This window comes from Hippichthys cyanospilos, chromosome 22 (assembly GCF_059441005.1).
Source record: "Hippichthys cyanospilos isolate Australia breed blue-spotted pipefish chromosome 22, RoL_Hcya_1.0, whole genome shotgun sequence".
NCBI classification, from domain to species: domain Eukaryota; kingdom Metazoa; phylum Chordata; class Actinopteri; order Syngnathiformes; family Syngnathidae; genus Hippichthys; species Hippichthys cyanospilos.
In genome coordinates this window covers 3289019-3312941 of record NC_142390.1, presented here as the reverse complement: position 1 = coordinate 3312941, position 23923 = coordinate 3289019, and the positions used below count along the sequence as shown (strand labels likewise).

Here is a 23923-nt window from a genome sequence, read left to right as displayed (position 1 = left end):
GTTCATGTTGAGTTCAGTTGCTAAAATTACCGCGTTCAAAAAGTCAAACTAAACAGGCATCCAAGCAATCGAATCCATCCAGAAACGCGAATGTCATCCTTCCCACCGCTTTATTAGGTCGTAAATGTCACATAGGAGCGAGTCTGGCGTTGTTGTTTTCCCAGGAAGACTTCGGCTCCGCTCGGCAGTTTCCGGCCATTTCCGGACTCGTCGCTCCTGAGTGCAGAGGGAGCTGCGACTGGCAGACACCGCGCATTCAGGAGAGCAGACGTCGGGCACACCTGGTCGGAAACTCCGCCGAACAAGTTTGAGGAAGTAAGTGAGTGCCGATCGAGTTTCCGATGCACACTTTCATGCTTGCAAAAAGTTCGCTTAAATCATTTTTATTACGCCAGGAAAACAACTACCGCTTTCAAAGCAGTCTTTTTTTTCTTCTTTTTCCCCCCACGAAGCCTGAAGCTCCCGGGGTGTTCGCCCGAGGAATGCGGCGTCTGTAGGAGAGGAGGAGAAAGTTGTCGAAAGTTGTGTCGAAAGTCCACGCGAGCATGGCCAGCGGCGGCTTCAAGTCCAGCGCCACCACCGACTTCCTGGAGGAGTGGAAGGCCAAACGGGAGAAGATGAGAGCCAAGATGCTCGGCGACATCGCCGCCGCCAGCGGGGCCGGTTCCTCGGGGAACGAAGCGCAGTACCCGAAGCCCGACTCGGCCGAGTATTGCGCCGCCGACGGCCCGAGCCCGTCGGCCGTTAAGGGCAAGGAGAAGAAGAGCGCCGGGCCCAGCGCCAGGAAGGGCAAAGGTCAGATCGAGAAGAGGAAGCTGAGGGAAAAAAGGAGGTCAACAGGTGTCGTCAGCATGCCGTCCAACGAGGTGAGACAAAATTTCATATCATGCGTCTTTTCTGGGTTTTTTCACCTGATTCTAATGATTGGCGTATTAGCAAGCTCTGCGGGAGTTTGTAAACAATCCTAATCGTTTGAATGAGGTGTGTTTGAGAGAGAAGTTTCAAAAACATGCAGGATACCGGTCCTCCAGGACTGGTGTCCCACAGCTGTGATTTAGGCAGTCCAAATAGTTTCACGTAACATGGTGGAGTTCAGAAAGGGACGGTCCACCTTTCTTGCCGTTTCGGCAATTAAAAGTTCATCTTTCATCCCTAATTCATTTAAAATCTCTTATTTTCACAATGAACTCGTTTTGCACAGGTAACAACCGATCGCGGCTCAGTTTTGGAACATCACGCGACCAACGCGAGAGCCGTGATTGGTCCTTGTCTGGGCTTTCAGCACAGATGAAGTCATTTTCTCTCTGCGGCGAGTGGAAAAATGTCTTTTCATTCTTCATAAAAAATTGTTGTGTTAGTAAATGATTTCTAGACAAAATTTGAACATTGAACTGTCCCATCATGTCAGGGGTGGCAAAAGAAAAGTATAATAAAATCCTTTTTTTTTTATCTTAAACATTATAAAATAATCAAATCAATCAATTTTTTTATACTTTTAAAAGTGTCTACCCTCAAACAAAACAAATTCAAATCATGAATATTGTCATTTAGGAATGCTTGTACACTTTTTTTCTTCACCTTTTGCCATGCAAGAAAAGCTTCAAATTTCTTGTTTTAAACAACTTTCATAGAAATGTGCATTCGTTCCAGTTTGGAGTTTTCTTTGCCTTTTTCCCTTATCTTTGCGAGCGCTCGCGTGGACGCCTTTCTCGCCAGCGTTTATGTTGCGGCTCCATAAATAATCGTGTCCAGGAGGGGCTGTTGTTTTCCCCCACCGAATTCCTGCCATACATGCGTCCGTGCTAATCTGCTGCCGTCCTACGCAGGAATGAAAGCAGCCTGCAGATGTTGTCCAAGGGGGGGAGAAAAGATCGAGATTTGCAAGTCCAGTGGAAAGCGCCGCTTTTCAAATGGGAGATTTTCACTGGACTTTCATCTGGTATCAGCACATCTAATTGAACTGTGCTTTCTTTTCAAATGGAGAGCAAATGAATTGGAACATGAAGCAACTGCTTGCTAAAATGCATGCAGAAATAGGGAGAAATATTTTGCTTGTGAGCATGGAATTATCAACGCAGTGGTGTTTGCATGTTGTCCCCAAGCCTGTGTGGGTTCTCTCCCACTCTCCAAAAACATGCATGGTAAAAAAAAAAAAAAAAAAAGACAATGCTCATTTGTGCTTATATGTAAATACCAATGTGAACTTTTCAAGGGCAGCTTTGATGTGGTTTCCATATTGAATGAAAACAAGTCTTGCGCAATTGCTTGTGCCGAATGATGTCAGTTGAAAATCATCCGTCGCGTCTTATCGCTCGACTCCTTTATCATGTGTCTTATGTAATCCTGACACCTGAAAGTGAAAGTCGTAAAGTTGACGCCGGTTATGGTAACATCCTTTACCTTGTTAAAAAAAAAAAAAAGTCGTATAGTTTCTTTGCCACGCACGAGAGAGGCCAAAGAATGCGGTAATTAGGGCGTGTCCCCCGTCAACGCCTTCTTAGCATGTCGCTAATATCCTTCCAAACTTCCCCTTTGACAGCCGCCATTTTGTTTTTGCCTGACACGTCATCTGAGTGAAAGAAATGCTGAGTCATATTCCCAGTGGGGAATTCCATTCTCGCCCTCCGGTGACCTCTGCCAAGGCAAGGTGGAAATGATTTCATTTTGGGACGTAACGTTAGCCATGAAATCCGCTTCCTGTGTCTTCGTGGGGGGGGAGTGGCGCTAAGGCTTCTGGGACATCGCTGGTTTTGCCCGTCAGCTCCAATCAGGCCGCTGGGAAGCTTGGCGAGCCGCGCTTCTTAAGTGGAATTCCACTGACATTCCACACGCTTCATTTGTTTTTTTTTTGGTGCCGTTTCCATCCAACTTCCTGTAAAAACATCTCCGCGTCACTGCCTGACTTTGCTTGTGCTTGTTAAAATGAATTCGGTACTAAAGTCATCAGTTAGGCAGTAAGGCAAATGAATTTGGAAGAAATCAAAAAAAGTCATCAATTAGGTACCTTAGTGCCTAAAGTAATTGATTACCTTAGTATGTTAGTATCTAAAGTAATCAAGCGTAACTTTATTATGTTAGCATCTACTTTAGTATGTTATCTAAAGTAATAACTTAAACACTTTGAATACTTTTGTCCCTAATTCAAAAATTGATGTTGTACTTACCTAGAGTGATAATTGACTTAATTACATAAAGTAATTGATGCCTTCAGCACCTAAAGTAATCAATTACAACAGTACTCATTACCCAAAATGATCACTTACGTAAGAACTTAAATTAGCTAATGTTACTTTAGTACATTGGCACCTAAAGTAATCATTACGCTTGGATTTCTAATACTTTTGTAACTAATTCAATACTTTAGTACTTTTTGAGCTAAAGTAATTGATTACTCTAGTATTGCAGTACCTAAAATAATCACTTACCGTAGTAATTTTAATACATAAAGTCACAGATTACTTTTGTACATAATCCTAATTCACTAGCTATTTTTAGAGCCTTCCTTAGCCAAACGCGTGAACATTTTTGAAGTGTCTAAGATTAAATGTCTGGACTCAAACATAAAAAAAAAAGATATTTCTCAAACCAGAATGGGGTAAAAAAAACAGGACTTAGAAGCAGCTTTGAGCCGCTCGATGACGTAAGCCCATGTGTGCGTGACGCACACACAAAAGCTCTGTTGCTGTTCATTCAGTCAGACTAACGAAGATTCGGACTTGGCTGCCGCCTGCACGGACACAACTTTGACATTTGCCTCCCAACACTGAAAACACAACACCATTTGTTTGTATAAAAATGAAGACAGGAAAATATTCGCAAATCATTGAATTCAAGCGAGGAGTCATTCTTCCAGGGACTTGACACTGATTTTTAACAAACAATAATATAACAGTATTAACAAGCGCCAACACATTTTTAACATAACACCGACACACTGTGACTGTTAGAACGCTGCACCAACACAACAGTAGCATGCCCGATTACGTTTACGAGCGGAGAGTTAGCCCAGTGGTGAATAAAATAGTTTGACGGTATCTTCTTCAGTCTCCCTTCATTTCCCTAGATTGCCCCCCGGGGGTGACAAAGTAACAACGCAGCAATAATGACAGGATTTGATTGGATTTTTTTTTCCCCCGTGTTCAGGAGTGCTGTTACAATTAAGGATTGTCTCCTTAAGCCAGGCTTTGGCCTTTCCGCTGCCGCTCGAGTGCACATTCCTGCTCTCCGCGGCTTTTGTCTTGGTCCCGCACAGCCCCATGAGGACTTGGGCTCCTTCCAAGGATGTCCATTACACAACAAAAGACGCTCGCCCGCCCGCCCGCTCGAACCAAAGCTTTCATTCGCGAGCCCGGGGGGGTCCGTTGACGTCGTCCGCTTTCTCTCCCGATAAAGCCGTCCGCTCTCTAATTGCGGAGTTCTCGTTAGCCAAATTTGGCTAACGTTCGCACCTTTTTTGCATTGATCTCACAGAATTCTCTGCGGACTAGCGGTTGAGCTTAGTTAGCACGCGCGTTTGGCCTAATCCAAAATGGAGTGCAAACGGTAAAGCGGCGGAGGAAACGCGCTAAGCTGCAAGGGCCTCGTCGTCCAAATCGACGGGAGCATTTTTTTCCCGAGCTTCCAAGCCATTAAAGTACTGCTGCGGGGAAGCCGGAGTAAATGGGCGCTACGCTAGGCATGCGCGGACATTTTGGGACGGTTAACCGGCGGAGACGCGGCAGCCTCGCCCTGCCTCCGACTGCTCGCGCATCAAACACGTTTTACGAGATCTCCCGTGCGGCGGCGGCCCAGGGAATGCGGCGGGGCATTGTTCCGCCTGCTACAATTTGGCGCCGATTAGCGGCTGAGTCACAACATTCCCATCATGAAGGGAGAAGGAAATTCACTTTCAGGACCGCTGTCCATCGCGGAACTTGTTCTGCGATGTAAAACCTCGTCAAAGTTTGAAAGATCAGGACAGCGTTTTAGAATCACACGCACGCAACAAAAACCTTTCGGCTATGCGGGCTTCCATTTAGTCAAAAGGTTGTTTGTTTACATGATGCCATCTTTGTTGAATCGGCTGTGAATGATCGACGAGGCCGGGGGTCAAGGTGCGTCTCCGGGATAGCGAAGTGACTTTAGTTGACTTTTTTTTTCCCGCGCAATCCTCCGTCTAATCGTCTTTTTATTCCAATTCCGCAGCGGCGCAGAGGCTAATTAGTTTGTTTGAAACGGGCACAGCGGATTGATGCGGTAACCAGCACTTATTCAATTTCCGGGCACCGAATCAAAGCGCTTATTTCACATCTGGGCTAATGTGCGCTAATTGTTTGTTAGCGACGGAGCGGAGCGGACACGCAGGAAATGAAAGCGAGCGCTGGAAGCGGAGCCACGCCGACATCTGCGCTCGCTTCGTCTCGCGCTCTTTCTTCATTTTCCACCTTGGCGCCATAAGAACGCCGCATGTCCCTTGTTTGATATTTCACCAAGCGGCGTCTTTTTGTGCTTGATATTTTAAAATACCGATTGGTTTACGGTGCCCAATTTTTGACATTTTTTTGGGGTGTACGTTCTCACTTTTGTTGGAAGTTGTGAGCGATAACGGAAAGTATATCGTATTTTTTGGATTGTAAGCCGCACAGACAAAAATGAAACCAAAATCAATTTTTGTCACGTATAGGGTAATATAATGTGGGCCAAAGTAAACGCTGCCAAGCTCCTCGTCCCACAAAGTACTCGTATCTCAAATGTTTCCAAATTTAGCATCGGTTACTGCAGCTTCTTCGGGAAGGTGTCGTAGTTCCGTTAATGCGACCGGTTGGGCAACTTACGTCGTTTTGCGGTGCCTTAGCTTGTTCCCATTGGTTTCTGCCGGTCTACTTTCGTGAACCCTCTGGGCTGCGCTAAACGTTCCACGCCCACCGTTTTAGGTCGAATGAGGCACTTGAGGACTTTCTCCAAGTATGTGACGCAACAAAGGAGCCCAGGGTGTGATGTCATTGTGCTAAAATAAACACAGGAAAACAAACAATGCAGTGTACTTTCAAATTAATTACAGTACACAGTAACAGAACTCTAACTCTAAACCAAATGAAATCCATGACAGCCATATTTTTTCAACACATTGAGTAATTCTTTAGTTTACCACTAGAGGGAGCGGTAGTTCAGTTTGTTTTGCAATCATCACAAAACAGGACTTCAAACAAAACCACTTAATCTCAGAGATACAGAAAAAAACTAAGTCAAGACTATTGATTATTTATTTTCAAAAGATGCCATCAGATTTTGACAAAAAGCTCCTGAAGTGCACCTGAAGCTTGTTGTTTGTTGCAAGGTGCCGTTGACAAAGTAGCTTGCAAACAGGACGGCTCGACGGCGCCACTGGGTGCCCCCGTGCCGCTACTGCTGCTTTCTAAAGCGCCTGCGCCCCCTTTTTGTTTTCTCGACAGCTGCCGTCGCCATCCCCGTAATCAGTCGCTCGGCAGGTGTCGTTTTTATCCGGCACAGGCGCGCGGTGACGTTAGCAAAGCGCGGGAACGGCGGGAGGGTGCCTCAAAATCATCCGGGGTGATTCATATTTGGCAACGCCGTCTCTTTCTGTCTATTCTTGCTCAATTATGACACGCTAATGATCCTGGTCCTTTGGCAAACATAACGCTCCAAATATATATACACTAAAATGATTAATTTTGTGAGAATAATTGATTACTTCCTACTTGATCATCTACTTATGATTACTTTAGATTCTGAAGTACTCAATTGCTTTGGTGTTAGTAAATGATTCTTTGATTAGGTACTAAAATGCACCTGATTACTTAGCGCTTACGTGCATAATTTGGTACTTGATTGCATTGAATAATTGGTTACTTTAGTACTTGAATCATTAAAGTAGCCTTCAAATTAGTTACCTCAAAAGTAATTGAGTACATTAGTGTTTAGTTAACTTATTCAATGCTAGTCATGTTTTTTTTCACGTTTTTTAAGACTCTGAAATAAATTGAATGTCTGGATTCTTAAAAAATATGAAAATACGTCCCTGGGATTGAACGAGTTAATTTAGGACCAGCAATTTTTTGATCTTCCAGGGATAGAATGTGTTAATTACCTAAAATAATCGATGACTTGGCTACTTAATTACCCAAGTAGCCAAACCCTCGAAAACAAATCTGAAAAATAAATGTATTAAGTACCTGGAATTTAACGCGGGGACTTCTCATGAAAACAATACGTAAAAATAGGCCTTGGGGATTGAAAGAGCGTGCTCGAAAGTCTAAGCCCCCTGCATGAAAGCAGCGGAAAAAGGAGGCGAGCCGGGAGATATTGCCACTTTTGTCTCCTGGCACTTCATCTTGTTTCTTTGCGTGACATTCCGCCGCCCTTCCAATCCTTCCTCGCCCCGAAAGCCAACCGGTTCAGCGGCTTCTCAGACAGCGAAAATGTTTGCCAATAACAGCTTGCGTGCGCTCCGCGGCCCCGCGGCTTCGGCCTTTGTGCGGGGAAAGAAAGGAAAGCTCAAAACAGGAAAAGGGGACGCGAAAACAAGATTAGTTTTGAAAAAATACCGGACCTCTTCCTTTCAAGTTGACAGGCCTCGATACCACATTCTCGGTTGGTTCCGAACCTGCCCTGTGCTCATCCTAACGCCCCGTGGATCCAATTTACGATTTCCTGAATTCCGCTCTGTGCCGGAGGGTCACATCCGGAGCTGATCAAATGCTAACATTCCAACCGCTTGCTGATAAATGAGCAGCCTGGCGGAGTCGTCTTGGAGAATGTTTGTGGTCCAAAATAAAATAGAGACGCTTACGTAATGACATGATTGGGGTTGTTGAAAGCAGATGTGGTGATACATGATCAAAGCTTTGGTGTCAAGTCTTAAAAGAGTTGCGTATTGGTTCTGGTCCAGACCACTTGACACACTGACTAACATCCTCGCACAAGCTGTGATTAGCTATTTATTGCGTAAGGTATGAATATGAAAAATTACCCAAACATTTTACAAACCGCTGATTAACTAACCCGTGGTTGTAATGGTTATCCAACGCTGTGGTTAACTGTCATCTCACCCAGTTAAATCTCACAAATTTCTTCAAAATGTTTCAACTGACATAAACCTAGCAGCATGGAAGTAGAAACACAGTCTAAATATGCAGCAAGCATATATACAGTACATGCAACCCTTAAAGGGACAGTGTGTGAGATTTAGACCGTTTTTTTTTTATTAAAAAGGAATACATTAAATGTATTAAATGCAAAAAAATGTCAAATGCGCACCCCTGATTATTAAGCTTATGCTAAAATCAGCATCGTCTATTAGGGCTTGCGTTGTTTGCCTGCAAAAAAAAAAAGGCGTTACGCACACAAGGATCCATCCAGGATGGTTTCGCTTCTAAAGTCAACACTCCGGTGATGCCTTCAATGACTCTCCCTGACTCTTTTTGTAAACAGGAAACAGTGATGGTCCTGGAGCCTTTCTAGCGCCCACTCAAGTCAGTCGCTGTCATGGCTAAAGTCTTTCATGTGTACTCTGGACCGGACCATCTCCGGGTGTCCGCTCAATTCAATCATCCTTGTACTTTGGCTTTGCGCTGACCGCACTTGATGATATCATTGCGTCAAAATACCCCTTATATGGTTTCCAGGCATTTTGGACCGGCCGCTCCATCCAAAGTCAACTTTGAGTCTCCCGATCGCGATGCAAATGGGCCGCTCGGCGAGAGGTTCAAGTTACGACCGGAGAGGACGAAAAACGTGAAGTTTAGCCGCTGTGAGAGCGAGAAGGAACTTGAAGATCTCCCCCAGGAAAAGTGATAAAGCGTTTGGCAGGAAAGGCCTCGCAAATGACTTCATTCCCAAGAAGCTATTTTTAGCATCTTGTTGAGTGAGCGGGCATCTTTTGTGAAACGCGAAGCTTTTGTTTGCATTTGGGACATCCGATGTCTTGAAAGGATTGGACTTTAAAAAAAGATTCAAGCGTGTTTCTTCCACCTTTTCCGCCGCGCGCTATTATAACTTTCAGTTTTTCAAATCAGGTCATTTCCGGCGATTCGGAATCGGTTGCTCTTCATTTCTCCTGTCTTAAGAGGATTAGAAGTGGCGAGTCGGAGGTTATCGGGGCCCAACGACCCGCTCGGCTTTGCGCTCGGCCGGTTTCTCGTCCCGTTGCCTTCCCCCGCCTCATCCTTCTTCTATCTTCCGACAGAGCTTAGACGAACTCGATGATGACGACGGCGCGACAAAAGACGAGCGGGAGGAGGAGGAGGAGCAACTGGTCCTGGCCAACACCTTCCAGAACGAGGCCATGACGGCCGACCCGGCAACCGGACTAGTTTCGGTTAGTGGGACCTTTTTGCGACTCCAGACGTCGGTGGAGAATGAGCCATTCCATTTTGAAGTGACACAACTCGATCGTCTTATTTCAACCCTCACGTTTGATAAAAACTATGTAGCTAGCCTTGTTAGCATAGCTGTATCGCACATCCTAATTTTTACGTATTTTCATTTTCAGTACATTGTGTGAATGCGGCATGGCCGTTTTACACATGTTCTTTTTCGCACCTTTTAACTACAGTATTGAACCTTTTTTGTAGATTTTTTTCAGCACGGAAGTATCACGTGAACATGAACTAAAAGTAGTCCTAGCTTACCTTTGAGAAAGCACACTGAAGAACTGGACAGCTACACTTTTTTTGGGGGGGTACTTGAAATAAGCTGTCAAAAGTAACAAATAGGAACTTGGCGAAGGATCCTTGCTCTTTGCGCATCCATCTTGAGGCATCTCACGCCTGTCAGTTTCTCTATTGTAGTCATGAAAAAGCCCTAACGCGGAGCAGATGTGCCCAAGCGGCCACTCCACTGTGTTACGCCGCAAGAAGCGCTGTCGGCGTTCTGCACTCATGTGTTTGGGCTTAGGGGGCCTCGCCGAGACGTTTTTGCCGGGATCGTTTGCGCTTCACGCGGCGCCAATATTATAACTCACTTTTTGTCTTTCTTGGAATTTAAAAGAGGCTAACTTAGAAATAATTCATGGAAATTTGTGGGTTTAGGGTTAGACGTTTTGATTGTTTCGAGCAGTGGGCAAACCGCTGGTAGATTAAGGCAGGGCTCCTCAAACTTTTTCATCCGAGGGCCACGTTACCTTCTCAGTCAGTTTGTAACAAAAAGTAATCATGTGTCCACTGCAGGTTTTGTTTGTTTTTGGGGTGTGATAGAATGTCATTTTCAATGCATGCCTGAGTCTTGATCGCGTGGTCAGAAAGGGGGAGGAGGGGGTCATAATCCCTCCGGTGTTGCTCCGGGGGCCGGACAAAATGCGGAAGAGGGCCAAATCCGACCCACGGGCCGTAGTTTAGGTACCGCCAACTTTACGGTAAGCCCAAAGTGGAGAAGCAGCTACCCAAGCAGCAGATTTGAATGTCTTCTGCCGAACTGATGGGACATTTCCTGGAGTTTAGTGTCAGAAGGCCCGCGTGGGCCCGCTGGGACGTGGAGACGACGGCGAGGGAAGCTCATATTTAACCGCCTGCGAGGAAACACTTCATCCATCAGCATGAATGCCCGAGTGCCAAACGGCCTCGCCGTACAGCCGCTGCGCACGGAAGCACATCAACAAGTCATCTGTGCCGCTAAGAATTATTTCAGAGACTTCTAGGCCACTTGGTGTTGTCCACATTTCCTTTGGACTCCCAGTACATGAACATTTTTTTTTTTCTAACAACACTCTTGTTAGCAAGTTAGCATTGATGGCTAACATGTGAGAAAAGCAGAAAATTGTTGTAAATAACTGTCAGCTACGTGGAACAAGTAGCTCAATTTTTATTTGTTTCTCGCCTGTTTTAGCGTATAAATCCAGACTTTTCCACCCATCTCATGTCTTTTTCTTTTTTTTTTCTATTTCAGGAGAGCCCGGGCAAATCTGTCAATAGCCGCACCAAGAGGTAAGAAGAAAGAAGCGCGACATCTTGACGTGAAGGGATTTTACTTTCCCGTCCTTTTCCTCGCTGTTGATTTTTCACCCGATGGCCGCTTTGAGCATCAGTTGACATGGCGCCATCTGGATAAACCCCCACCTCACCCCACCGCCGACCCTCTCACGGGGAGCGCCGAGAGCAATTGATGTGCTTGGAAAGGTTCGGGTCGGACAAATGCGGCAGTTCACCGGAGTCCAGATTGCTTTGACATTTGATAAAATGACAGTGGCAAAGTGGACAGTAGCGGCACGCAAAAAAATCAACAATCCCAAAATAGCCACGGATAGACGATGCCAGGCAGTCTGTGTGCCAATACAAAGGGAGCGAATTGCATCAATAATTATGTTAATGTAAACAGCAAAAACAAAAAGTCCTACGCCGTTAGGCTTAATGCTAACAAACATGTCGACAGAAATTATAACCAACCATAACATGTATCCTCTGTGAAGAACGGCCAAAATTGCTGATGCTTGCTCAGGAGCAGTGCAGGGTATTTAAGCGTATTATAAGACGCTCCAATATAGCAAAGGCATTTTGCTTTGAAAAAGCAAAAAAAAAAATTGAAAAAGCAGAAAACGTTTCAATAGAATTGTTATTCTCTGCACAAATTGCGTGAAATCTGATAGTAAATCAATATAGAAATCACGGAATGGGGAGTTTTTATTCCCTTGTTAGACTGCCCCCTGGTGGCCAAGATGTAACTCAGTAAAATGTGAGTCAGAGCAAAAAGTGTCACAAAAACGACTATTTGAAGAAGTGAATACATGTTTTTACAGTACAAAGTCCAAACAGATGCAATGCAAAATTCAGTCACACTGAATGGCCGCTGAAAGAAAACCAGTCAAAAAATAAAAGTAGCTGTTCTGACATGCAAAGCGGCGCTTAGGCGCAAAGCTCTTTGACGAAGGCCTCATCGAGCCCCCGCCCCTACCTGTTCCTTTTTACCGCCTTTCATGGGAGGGAGGCCTTTCAAGCGGCAGGTGTGCTTACCAAATTGCGTGTGTGTGTGTGTGTGTGTGCGCACAGCTGCAGCAGCTTGGACGAGGAGAGCCGGCATCGCCACAACCGCCACATCAGAGATTCCATGCCTGCGAGTCTGGAGAAGAGGTTGGAGGAACTGGAGCAGGTAGGCCCTCAAAAATGCAACAGAAACGCTAGCAATTGGTAAAAAAAATGATTCGAATTTAGAATTTGACATTCTAAATTCCTAATTCTAAACGGATTCCACAAACAATTTAAATAGCTGATGGTGCAAAAGAAAGAGAAGAAAAAAAAGCAGTTGAAAATGAGTCAGTTTGCTTTCTGGGATTATAAATTCAAAACAAGAAACTACGGGCCTGCTTCGAGCATAAAAGCATCTAAAAATGATGTTGTCGTCTCCTTGCCTGTGGTCCGATGAGGGCGATGAAATTCCCTTGATGGCCCCGGCGTCTTTTGATCAAGGGGCGGCCCGTGTCGGGGCGCGCTTGTTGCGACCAGCGGCCCATTGAACCCTCACGCTCGCTTCAAAGCCAAGAGTTCTTTTGATGTCTCCGGTTCCGCTTGGCGATTATGTTCTTGGTTACCATGGAAACGTATTAGCGCTCATCCGCAACGGAGGAGGACCACTTTCTGTTCTGATGGCCAAATGAGCAAAAAAAAAAAAAAGCCTCAATCGAAAGAGATGATCTTTTCCAGGAGCTGGCCCGCCAGCGACAGGAGAAGGACAGACTGCTGAAGTCCCAGCAGGACAAAGACGACCTCATCGATAAACTCAAAGAGGAGATGGACCTGCTCTACCGGGTCAGTGTTCACACTCAGTCTCGTGGCGCTGTCTAGTCCTTATCGGTGCTTACCAACAGAGGGCGCAGTTCCCGCTTTCATTGCTGCCTAAACGGGAAGGCTTTGTCCCTGCAGGACCTGGACGACATCGAAGACGAGAACGAGCAGCTGAAGCAGGAGAATAAAACTCTACTGAAGGTGGTGGGTCAGCTGACCAGGTAGAAGCAGCTTTAAGCCACCTTTATCAACCTATGCATATTTAATGTAAATGTTTTTGTATATAAAGACCACTTAGATGAACGTGAATGTATTGCTTTGAAAAAAAAATCAGTGTATAGCTTCTTTTTACTCATTCAATCCCACAGACGTACAAATATGTCTTTGGGATTGAATGAGTGATTGAGCAGTCAGCAATGCCTCACTTTTTACGCTTTGCACATTTCACTGTTGGAGTATTACGCTGGTCAACTTTGAATCGAGGGTTTGCGTCTTTGGTTTACGAGCCTCTTTGTGTCCCAAATGAACTGAAGGGCTTCGAACGCATCGTGAAAAGGGAACGAGCTCTTTTTCCGTTGTCCCGCTACTGTTTTTATTGTTCGCCATCGAGCTTTTAAAACGCTCTCAAGATTTAAGGGTGTTTAGTGTTGCCTTCCGCATATACGTGTACAGAAGATGCAGTCGTTTAATAAAACTTTGATTATCTCCCCTCAGTCGCCTCGCTTGTGTTCATTACGCCTAATTGGATGTGATGATAGCGCGCCGCTCGCTAATGCAAAGCGGCGGCGGCAGGGGGGGTGGGGGGGGGGGTGTTCGCATACACACACATACACACACAAATCCATCTGCCAATCATCCCATTTGGACCTCATATGCCAATCCGCCATCATCAGATCTGGTAATGACAAAATGGCGTCGCGATGCCTGATCGTTAAGCGGTAGATAACATTTTCGGTGAAGAAGTTCAAATAGCGTGGGTGTGCCACAATTACTCAGTTATTGATAACCGCTCGTTACAAGCAGAGAAGCGCCGCTTAGGTATTTTTCCTTGCTTTAAAATGAAATTTTTGCTCATAGCAACACTCATCGACTGTAGTGAAGCGCTTTGAGGGTTTGCTGTTGTCAGCTCCAACGGGCGGCATTAAAGTTTCCAGGGCAAAAGCCCGATTTGATAGGCCGCCCTTATCTTGTTCGGGGCGAAGGTCGAGCGTATGTCGCCCCGGCGTTGCTGCCACCCATCTCCTCAATCTGGAGCCCGCCGGGAGGCCAGATGCCAGAATAGGATGCGCTCGAAGAACCGCCACAAAGAACTTTACCCGGTCGTCTTCTGCCGCCCTTTTAAGCTTCGTGATGTGAAAAATAGAGAGCGGTCGCCTTCGCGTGGGGTGACAGCAAATGAATGGCGACCGACTGTGACACACGCAGCCATCAGTCAAATGTCCGCGTTAGAATTGACGCTGAATCAGACGTAAAGCTTCTTAGCGGTTTGACAGAGTGGAGCGGCTGGACGCTCCGCCGGGATTTGAGTCATCGCTTCCTTTTGATGTCTTTGCCGCGTTGCCGCGGCAACGCGTACCGCGATCGATTGCTCGCTTGCTTCAAAGACACCGCGGCGTGTCTTCTTGGGCCACCAAAAACTGCTATGTGCACTGATAAATTGGAATGAATAGAAATAATCCATGAATCATTTTCATCCAAGATGACCGTAGTGCAATTATTCCCTCCTAGTTATTCCTAATAATTGCCACCTTGCCAAATATATATCTATAAATACGAGAAATAGTCAAGAACATTTCCTGATGCGCGCCATGAAGGAAGGAAGAAGTCTGGCTGATGACACCCATCTTCCGGTGAGTCTTCGTCCGCAAATCTTTTCATGGTTTGTCCCTACCGACGCTGATGTGTTTTTATTTTTCGTTTTTTTGAGTGGAGAACCGAGTGAAGTCCGGGCCGAGGGCCGAAGCTCGCCCGTCAAGGTCACTCCTTCGTTGCCGCGATGCCTCCTCCCGGTCGTGGTGCCGAGTCAGCGTGCCGCGGCGTCAGCGCGCACGGGACCAGATGGGTGACCATCTGTCAGCTGCTCCTACGCTACTACACAAAATGGCCGACGAGACCTGCGTAAGTGGCGTTGTGTGGAGGTCAACCGTTCCAAATGATACACAGAGGCAAAATCAAAGTGAAGGCACTTACTGTGTGTACATAGATTTTATGTAGCACCAAGAGATGGCGCTAAGTCATGGAAAAAAAAAAAGTTCAGTAATTATTGCAAAGGGTCTTGTGACCAGTAATTCGCAATGTCCACGCAGCAGCGTCGCATTTGTGGGTACGGCGAATGTTATTAGGACATGAAAGCGTCAGGTCGTCTCCTCGGGCCTATTTTCTACTCATGGCTTTGCATAATGGCGCCCCCCCCCCCCCCCCCCCCCCCCCTACTCCCCCTCCCCTTCCATTAGTGGCGGCGTAACGAGCGGAGATGGACGCGTAATGACGCTCGCTCTCCTCATGACTTATTCGGCGGCGAAAATCGCGAGGAAGGAAATCTGGTTGCACTTGGAGCCTGTTTCATCCGTTGCATTAACCGCCGTCTTTTATCTGGATTTTTTTTCTTACATCAGGATTCCATACGACGATCTGCCGTCTGATTTTAACAGTAGCTTGGCTTGTTTGCAGCTTCACTCGGCGTGTTTGCGCGACCCGGCCCACTGAAAATAAACCTCATCTGACACATCATGAGGCTGATAGATGCGTGTGAGTGAGTGAAAGCCAGTGAGTGAAAGATTCGGCCTTGAAAGGCTGCGGCGGCGGCGGCGGCACAATCATTTTCTAGCAAGCACTACTAATTGACTCCTGAAAAACGACGTCCAACTCAACAATTGCTTACAGTCTTTTTTTTTCAATAACAAGGGCTGTTTAGCCAATCAGAAGCTTCATAAACTACACGCAATAAATAGCATTCAAGCTAGTAGACAATCTATTGTTTAAAAACATTTTATTTACAAATAGAAAGGAAAGTGAAAAGCAAGACGGTGCCAACGATACATGAATTTGACCTTGAGTCATCTTGAGTGGTGTTTGGTTCCGAATCAATAGTCTGCCTGCTCCCAAGATGGAACAGTAATCCCCCAGAATTCCCTGCAGCCAGGAAAAAAAAAAAAAAAAAAAAAAAGCTGGGCCGCTATCTACTGTACGTGTGACCTTGTTGGCAACATCCCATCATATTCTGCCCCGAGGCGTCTTGTTGCACGCGTGTTGGCGGGCGCCGTGACGATACATCACCTCAAGGCTGCTCGCTCGGAGGCGTTTCATTGGAAGGCGCTCGCCTTAACTCAACCTTTTAAGTCACGTTTTAACCAGTAAATTAAAAAAACAAACAAAAAAAGCATTTTGTTCTTTCAAATTAAAATAAAATAAAATTACACCAGAATAGCGGATTGTTGTGATTACACTATGCGTAATTATTCGAAGATACAGGTCACGGCCCCTTAGTGGCCCGGGCCCCCTAGATTGAGGATCGGTACTTCCTATGTCCTCGCTCAGTGTTCTGTTTAAAAAAAAATACCCAATGATTTCTTCAACTCCACTTAGCTGTGACAATGGGAGCCAAATATGCTGTCATTTCTATTTGTGCTCAAATGTGAGCAGTGGCACGTTTAATTGGATTTATTTGGGGGGGTGCATTGTACGATTGCCATTGTTTCATTGACATGAAGACTGCTTGAGAAGATGATGAAGTGCTCATTTGCATTTGCTGGAGAAGAGTGGATTAGTGCATCCGCAAAGCCACCATTGACCCCATAGACCAAGAGGCAACCTTTTACCATCACATACCTTTTTCTCTTCTTCTCAGTTACTCAAAAAAATTAAAATGCAAAAATATATGTGTTGACAGATTTTATGCCGTGGCTTTAATGAAGCACAAAATGGCGTCTGACGGTCCCGGTTCTTTCGCTGTCTGTTCACTTGTCACTTTAATTTGAGAGTCACGCCAAGCGCAAAAATGGCATCTGAGCGCATTGTTACGGCTGCAAATGTTGTGCTGCTATAAATAGGCCATCGATTATTGGACTCTGGCTGCAGAGTTGCATGACCTTTCTGTGCTGAAGCGCCTCACAGGCGTCTACGCCACGGTGAATACGTGCAGCCCTGTCTAAATTTCTACCCCCAAAATATTTGTCACAATGATGAAGGCGTCATATTTTATCCTTTAGTTTGGAAGAAACAATAAATACTTTAGATTTTTGTATTTTTTTCTAGATTTATGAATTTGCATCTCCAAAGACCTACAGTTAACAGACGAGATAGTTGCAGTACCTCAACTCCAAACTAGGTAGCAGTAATGAACCTAAATCAGTTTGCCTCTCGGCAGTAAACAAAACGAAGAAAAAAATAGCAACATGGCGACTTCAGAAAACAAACTCAAGCTGGAGGAAGACCCCCCACCCTAATTAGCTGAGACCAAAGTTTGTTTATTATGTATTTTTGTCCCATATTGCACAGAATACAACCAAAGACAGTTTTGTTGCTTGTTCGCGTCCGTAGGGAGGAGAAATTAGTTATAATTGCCCTATTTTCGTGTGACTTAAGTCTGTTTTTCCTCTCAGTAAAACGCACCTGGGTCTGAAAATGTTTTTCCGCTTCCATTTTTAGATATAATGTACAGAATCTATTCTGTCATGTCCTTTCTACATTTTGATTTGCCGTCAAATATATCTATGTTCATGCGGGCGTGGAAAGAAACTTTTGCCTGCCTCAAAAATGTTGAGCGCTAGCTTGTGTTGTTTACATCGACATTTGCTTTGATTTCAGGTATGTCAGGACACGCAGAAAAAAAGTTTAATCGAAATTTCGCTTCCTCATCAAGTCGATTTGAAGGTACAAGTATCTCTTATCTCTCAAGGTTTTAATTTACAGTCACTTGAACGTTTTGCTTTAATTGTGTATGTTTTGCAGCCGTCCTGTCTTGTAACATCCCAGTGTTTGATGTTACCATGGCGACGCGCTCCATCCCTCTTCAGCAGCCAAGCCAAATGACCTTGCAGGTGTTTTTATGTCCCTTCTCTGGAGAAATCAGCCTTGCTCTCGTGGACAAGTTCTCGCAAGTCCGGCTTACATGGGGGATGGGCCTCTCTTTTCCCATCGTCTTCCCAGAGCCAATCACAGCCGAGCGCTCGCTACCGCAGGATGCTGGAGGGATTCCGAGGAAGCGTTCGCCAAGTGTCCTCGTCATCGGTGACAGATCATCATCCAGGCTCCGCCCTCCAGTTCCCCTCCCTCTCTCGCTCTTAACTCTCGGCTGCTCTCGGTGCATCGTTGCTTCTCCAACTCCGGATGCCTCCGCCTCCTCACCGGGAAGGTGCGCTCGCCGCCGGCTGCCAGGTAAGCGCGAACCTCTCTTTTTTTCTCTCTTTTCTTGTTGTTTCACATTGTCCTCCGGGGCCCCCTGTCTCCAACGTCTGGTCTTGTCTTTTGTGTGTGTGTCGTTGCCGCCAGTTGCGAGGGGAGACCACGGGGTTGAGTGTGTGGGTGGATAGCAAGGGGGGGCTTTTCTATCGTCAATTCCATCTAATTGGCTTCTTCTTTTGTGGGGTATCTCTGGATGATTTTCCCAGGAAATTAACCGTATGTTCCATATCTCAAATATTTCTGCGCTCTTTGTCCGCACAAATAAGACAATTTAGCACACCAGTAGAATGAAAAACTGGTGTGTAGTTTTGCCCTTAAAACTGCTAGGTTTAAAACCCAAACTGCTTCAAACGTTTTGAAAATGTGGAGTTGCATGTTAACGTCCTCAAACGGTGTACAGGTGGCCAACAACAAAACCACTTTGCTGTGTAAAAGACTAGCTTAATCCTCATACACACTGCAAAATGCCATAGAATTGCAAACAAAGCTAGATTTGGTGGCAATGATAAACATTCAAACAAGTTGCTAGTTCAGTATTACTCACCGACATATTTTTTATCCTCTATAAAGTGTCTCATAAAATTGAAGCTTAATATATCAAATCCTCGTACAGTGTGTCTACTGTCCCCTGGTGGTACCCCAAAGGAATAAAGTCCATGAAAACTGAAGTATGAAATCATGGTACACAAGTGTATGTTTTTAGAAAGTACATTACTGTCGAGTGCTTGTTTCCTTATTAATAAACATTTGAGAGGTTGGGATATGTTTGATGCCACTTTATTTTTAGACCAATTCCAGAATGGTTACTCACCGACACAGAGAATTTAATGTATCGGTGGCTGGTATCAGCAGGAACCGATCCCGCAAAAAGTCTGGAATCAAGTTTTGCCGAATTAGTAACCTGCATTTTTATGAGTATATCACCGTTGTGATGACAAAGGTAGATATAGTAATCCTTTTATCGGAAATTATTGTCCAAAAATGGCACTGGTGACCAAAAACACAAAAAGGTTACTTGCTCAGGCACTTTCTGCTCTGCACGACCTTATCTCCTCCCGGCACGCCCTCAAGCTCCTCTCGGGATTATTGAACGTTCACAGGGGAGCCAAGAGGAGGTGGTGAGGAGGATGAGGAGGAGGATGAAGATGAGAAGGAAGGCGGGGCAGATGCAGCTGTTTACCGGCAGCCTCGGGAATACATTAACCAGGTAACTCCCTGGTGTCCCAGCGTTACCAGGTGACGACCGCAAAGAGCATGAGGGAGGCTGAGCTTAGCTTTGTGTTCTCGGGGAAGGTGGGGGAGAAATTCCAGTAAATCAGCAATAGACTCTTTCATTGAAGCGACGTCAGCTAACGATGTACCATAGTTGTCCGAGTACAAGTCGACGTTTTTTTTTCCCCTCGTTTTCAAACCCCTTAATTTCTTGGCGGACTTTGACCCATTATGAAAAGGAAAATGTGGCTTGTGTCCTTCAGCCCTTGGATGTGTGCTCGACCAAGCTTACATGAGTGGGGAAAACAGCGAAGGGCAACCTTCCACGCTCTGATCTTACAACAGTTGTCACTTGGTTAAAGAACATTCCAAGTAAGATTGGCATAACCGCAACAATATGTTACTCGATATGCAATGAAGAAATGCGTCTAAAAGAAGCATAATATCGTCATTTTGATCACACACACACCAAAAGCCATGTTTGACAAATTTTACTTGAAAAAATTGCTCTTATGACCTTTTTTGACCGATTTTTGAGAGTTTATTTTATGATAAATGTGCCACCCCCCTCCCCCACACACACACAATTTAGGAGAACAAAGTGACAGTTTAATAAGGATCAATTCCCTTCAATTTCTCAAAAGGGTTTTGAAGATTTGTGTTTTTCTTAATATACTGTATCTTGTCTGTGGCAATTTGCATTGTCATTCATCCCAGTAGCAGTGGCCGTGCACCAAATTCCCCGCATCAAATGAATAATGCGTGTTGTGCCCACATAAGTAGTGCCTGTGGTGCTGTCATTTGAAGATCTCTTTTCAGAGGAAATTGCATTTCTTTCATATCCTGATTCAGCTTTTGTGGCCCACTTGGACCAAGTCATATGAAGGCGTCACTGAACCATGGACTGAATTAGAGATGTATACGCATTCAATAGCTCTTAAATAGCCTGTGTCATTATGTGCCTTATCTATATGCTGGATGAGTCATATTTCAATGAACTAAGATGTCACGCAGTCAATAAGATACATGTATGCACGCATGTTCTACATGAAATATAGGCGCATACATATTAAGCACATTATGATGTCAATATTAGAGGTGTACGAGTATTGACGCATCGGTTCAGGTATCTGGACTCGCGACGGAGGGAGATACTTGTATTGGCAGTTGTGTATCGTCACAAATACCAAATTGCAAGGATAGGAAATTGCCATTCATTTTATAAAATGTTATTTTGGAAGAAGGAGGTCAGTCTTGAAATGATTTCATTATTTTTCTGGGGGAATTATCAGGATCAAAATTATTAGCGGCATCGACTGCTCAACGGGTTGAGTACTTGTACTGTTGTAGGTCTAAAAAAAGTGGTATCAAACATCCCTATTAAATATGATGCCTTTATAATGTGTTGACATTAAACATTACAAGCAGTAGTGACTCATACTTTAAATATGTAAATGTAGTAGATAAGATTTAATTAGCTATGATAACGGTGGCGGTAATTACTGTAAAATAGGATCATGTAACTGTCTTTCATTTGAGGTATATACAGTACAGTAAATATGATGGACCAGATTACATGGATTGTTACATAAGATATTTGACATAGGTGAAATATGATGCAAATATCTGGGGACACTCTGAGGAAAAAATGCATTTCTTGTTTCTTTCCAAACTAAACTCGGGTGCGTCGGTTGTGTGCCGGTCGCCGCCCAAACTTGCCTCTGATGTGAACATCCTTGTTTGTCACCATGGCAACCAAGTCTCCCGCCGGGCTGGAGGTTGTCATGCCAGCCGCCTCGCGCCCCCCCCTCCCGCCACGTACTGTAGCCGGTCGGGATTGACCAGCTCTCGTCTAAATATTCCGAGCATGCCGTTACACGCTCCTGGCTCAGCTCGCCGAGTGTATTTATTCTTTTTTTTTTTTTTTTTTAAGGGGCAGCCAGAGGTGTTATTTTTTTTCCTTTCCCCAAAACATGTCCACCCAGTCTGATGACAAAACACTCATTAGCGCAACGCTCGGGAATAATAAGCAGGCGTCTGCTTGTTTGATATCAAGCATCTCGCGTCGCTGCCGTTAGAAGATTGCCATTATTCACAGCAGACGCTTCAACGGGGTCGCAGTGGACGAGCCTCGGGCGCAATTTACCATTTTCGCGCCGCCTTATTTACTGTGGTGAAAAGGAGCCGCGCGCAAAATTCTTATCTCCTCAATGAGCGCATTACCTCGACGCCGGCAGGAGGAGATTGCTCTCCCGTTTCTAATCAGCCTCACGCTTGACGGCGACTGCGCCGTCACGCCAACCGCGTCGTGAGATAGCTTCGTGAAATATCGGCGAGAACAATCGCGCTTGTCAATCCAGGGTTCCGAAGTGTAGTCTGTTGAGAGGCGGATTTTTTTTTTTTCAAAAATAATGATAATAATAATAAAATATGCTTTGTTGAGTGAAAAGTCACTTCAGTCACCGTTGACATCAAAATAAAACTTTAAATTCTTAAATAATACATTCGTTTTCCAGAGCTGTTTATCCTCACTAGGGTCGCTGGCTTACTGGTGAAGTCAAATAAATTTTAAGTACGTTCATCGCACACTTACCTGTTTTTGAAATCGGAGGCAGGCAAAAACAGTCCAAAATTTGATCTGTCACCCAGGCTTTGAGTTTGTCACCTTTGATTTGCACTTTCTACCTGGAATTCTTGTTTTTGGAATGTGGGAGGAAGCCCGAAGGCTTGGAGACAACCACGCAGGCACGGGGAGAACAGGCAAACTCCATACAGGAAGGAGCCAGAGGCTCCGAACTGTGAGGGAATCATTCTTTTGCCAAATGTTTTGCTTCGTTTGGGAGGAAGGATCTCAATTTTTGGTGAATCGTTTTTCGTTTTGATTTTGCGAGCCCACTCCTTGCGGTAGCACGCCCAATCAGCGGCGACGTGTTGTCACTCAGGCGCGTCGCCGGAAGCTAACGCTAATTGCGTATGCAAATGAACCGAGCAGAGTGACTTTGCATCAGCTTGGGGCTTTCGCTGATTGCCAGATAAGCGCAAATCTCCTCGCCACTTGCCGCCTTAATGAAGCCGCGCGCCAACCAGCCTTATTGACAAGTATTTCCTGGAAATGGCAAATCACACCAGGCGTTCATTATCCCGATGAATTGATTAGACTTGCTGCATATTTTCACATCCCAGTCAAGACACAAATCTGACAAGAGGAAAATCAAAAATGAACTTCAAGCTGAAGTCCTGCCATCTTCTTTTTACATAGCACATGTAAAATCTCACAGGTCTACACACCTGTTTACAGTGTGTCATACTTAAAATGCTATTAGTTAGGGCCCGGGTGATTAAATCGTCCGATTATGGCCAGAAATAACCAGCCGGAGAGCCCATATTTTCCGATTATTTTTTTTTTTCTTTCTGACTTGCCAGAAAGGCGTATTAATATTTGGTTAAGTGCAGCATTAATATTGTTATTTATTTTCATTCTTTTCCCAGTTAAAATCCCAGAAAGGGGTATTAATATTTGGTTATGTGTGGCATTCTGGAAAACAATAACGTTCACGCTCAGACATCTCAGGCCCCGCCCCCCATCTCAGAAGAGAAGTGTAATGTGGGACCCCTGATTTACGAATGGCATAATCTTGTGCCCTTCATCATTGATCTTGAAATTAGTTGATGGGGTTGAGTTTGCTTTTAATAAGAGAGCAAAATATGCTGTTTTAACATAAACATTCCTAATCCCCTCTCCCCTGTGTTACACATTCTTCTGAGTCACACTTGCTGACGCTGACGAAGTTCAAATCCGCCTCGCCAAACTGCAGCGCCATCAAAAATGGCGGCGCAAAGGGACGACGCTTCATGGCGCTTCGAAGAAAGGGAAAAAAAAAGGGACGACGCCAGTCCGGTGTCATCTGGGCGCTCGTTTTATCTGGCGGGTGCAGTCGCACCACCGAGAACAAAAGCTGCTCACACGCGCACGCACAATGTCGAGTCAATTATAGAAACCATTATAATGTAGTCATCAATTATGAATGTGGGAATAATAGGACGGGACGGCAGCCGGCATCGTCCCAAACGGGCTCAGAAGGCCGCACGCTCAAACACAAAAATGTCAACATTTCCATTTGATTCTGCGCCGGGCTGAATTTCATGGGCATTTTCAAGTGTGTTTTTCCCCACGGAGATGGCCTTCACGCTATCACTCCTTTCCTCCCATCACACATTTTTACATTTGCCGCCCAACGCATGAATCGGCACACTTTCTTGCATTTCCATGACAACTCTCTCCGCTCAGCGGAGAAAAATGCAGACTCCCAAATGGAGCACGGGCCAACGCACCGTGAAATCGCGACGGGCAAAAAAAAAAAAAAAAACAACCCGAATAAAAGCGCCCTGTCCTGGTTCAATCCGCCGTAAAATGATTTTCTGCCGAGGTCGGCGAGGGCCCGTTCCGCCCAATGTTCATTAGATGTAAAATTGGAAATCAAAAGTGACTCACACCTTTGCAGGCGCCAGCGCTCTTTAGCGAGCCGCCAATGAGCTTGACCGCTGCCCGCTTTTATGATTGGCGGCCGCTCAACATCATTGAGCTTGCGTTTCACGTC

The 23923-nt window shown here is 45.2% G+C and overlaps 2 protein-coding genes across 4 annotated transcripts in view; both read left to right on the top strand.

Moving 5' to 3' along the window:
• Window positions 1-150: 150 nt before the first annotated feature.
• pawr (PRKC, apoptosis, WT1, regulator) lies at window positions 151-13423 on the top strand. 2 transcript variants are annotated; one of them, XM_088406852.1, is made up of 7 exons: window positions 151-315; window positions 453-866; window positions 9185-9316; window positions 10882-10919; window positions 11979-12078; window positions 12630-12734; window positions 12849-13423. In XM_088406852.1, exons 2-7 carry the CDS (start codon window positions 546-548, stop codon window positions 12933-12935), a joined length of 783 nt encoding a protein of 260 aa, XP_088262978.1. In that variant the 5' UTR covers window positions 151-315; window positions 453-545; the 3' UTR covers window positions 12936-13423. The 2 variants fall into 2 exon arrangements, with proteins under 2 accessions (XP_088262978.1, XP_088262979.1); XM_088406853.1 differs by having other exon boundaries at window positions 204-319.
• A 1187-nt stretch (window positions 13424-14610) lies between these two features.
• Window positions 14611-23923, top strand: part of syt1a (synaptotagmin Ia) — a 64135-nt gene continuing 54822 nt past the window's right edge. Inside the window, exons 1-4 of one of the 2 annotated variants that reach the window (XM_088405998.1) lie at window positions 14611-14828; window positions 17517-17582; window positions 17661-17749; window positions 17859-18086. The gene's annotated coding sequence lies outside the window, so the exon portion shown is untranslated. Of the gene's footprint in view, window positions 14829-17516; window positions 17583-17660; window positions 17750-17858; window positions 18087-19246; window positions 19321-23923 lie in introns of those variants that run through there. The other variant, XM_088405999.1, reaches the window with a different exon arrangement.

What these genes read in the sequence shown, in the direction of transcription:
- pawr (XM_088406852.1), top strand. Translation starts at nt 546, where the DNA reads ATGGCCAGCGGCGGCTTCAAGTCCAGCGCCACCACCGACTTCCTGGAG. An exon ending in TCAGCATGCCGTCCAACGAG is followed by an intron (nt 867 to 9,184) that starts GTGAGACAAAAT and finishes ATCTTCCGACAG; the next exon opens with AGCTTAGACGAACTCGATGA. An exon ending in GGTTGGAGGAACTGGAGCAG is followed by an intron (nt 12,079 to 12,629) that starts GTAGGCCCTCAA and finishes GATCTTTTCCAG; the next exon opens with GAGCTGGCCCGCCAGCGACA.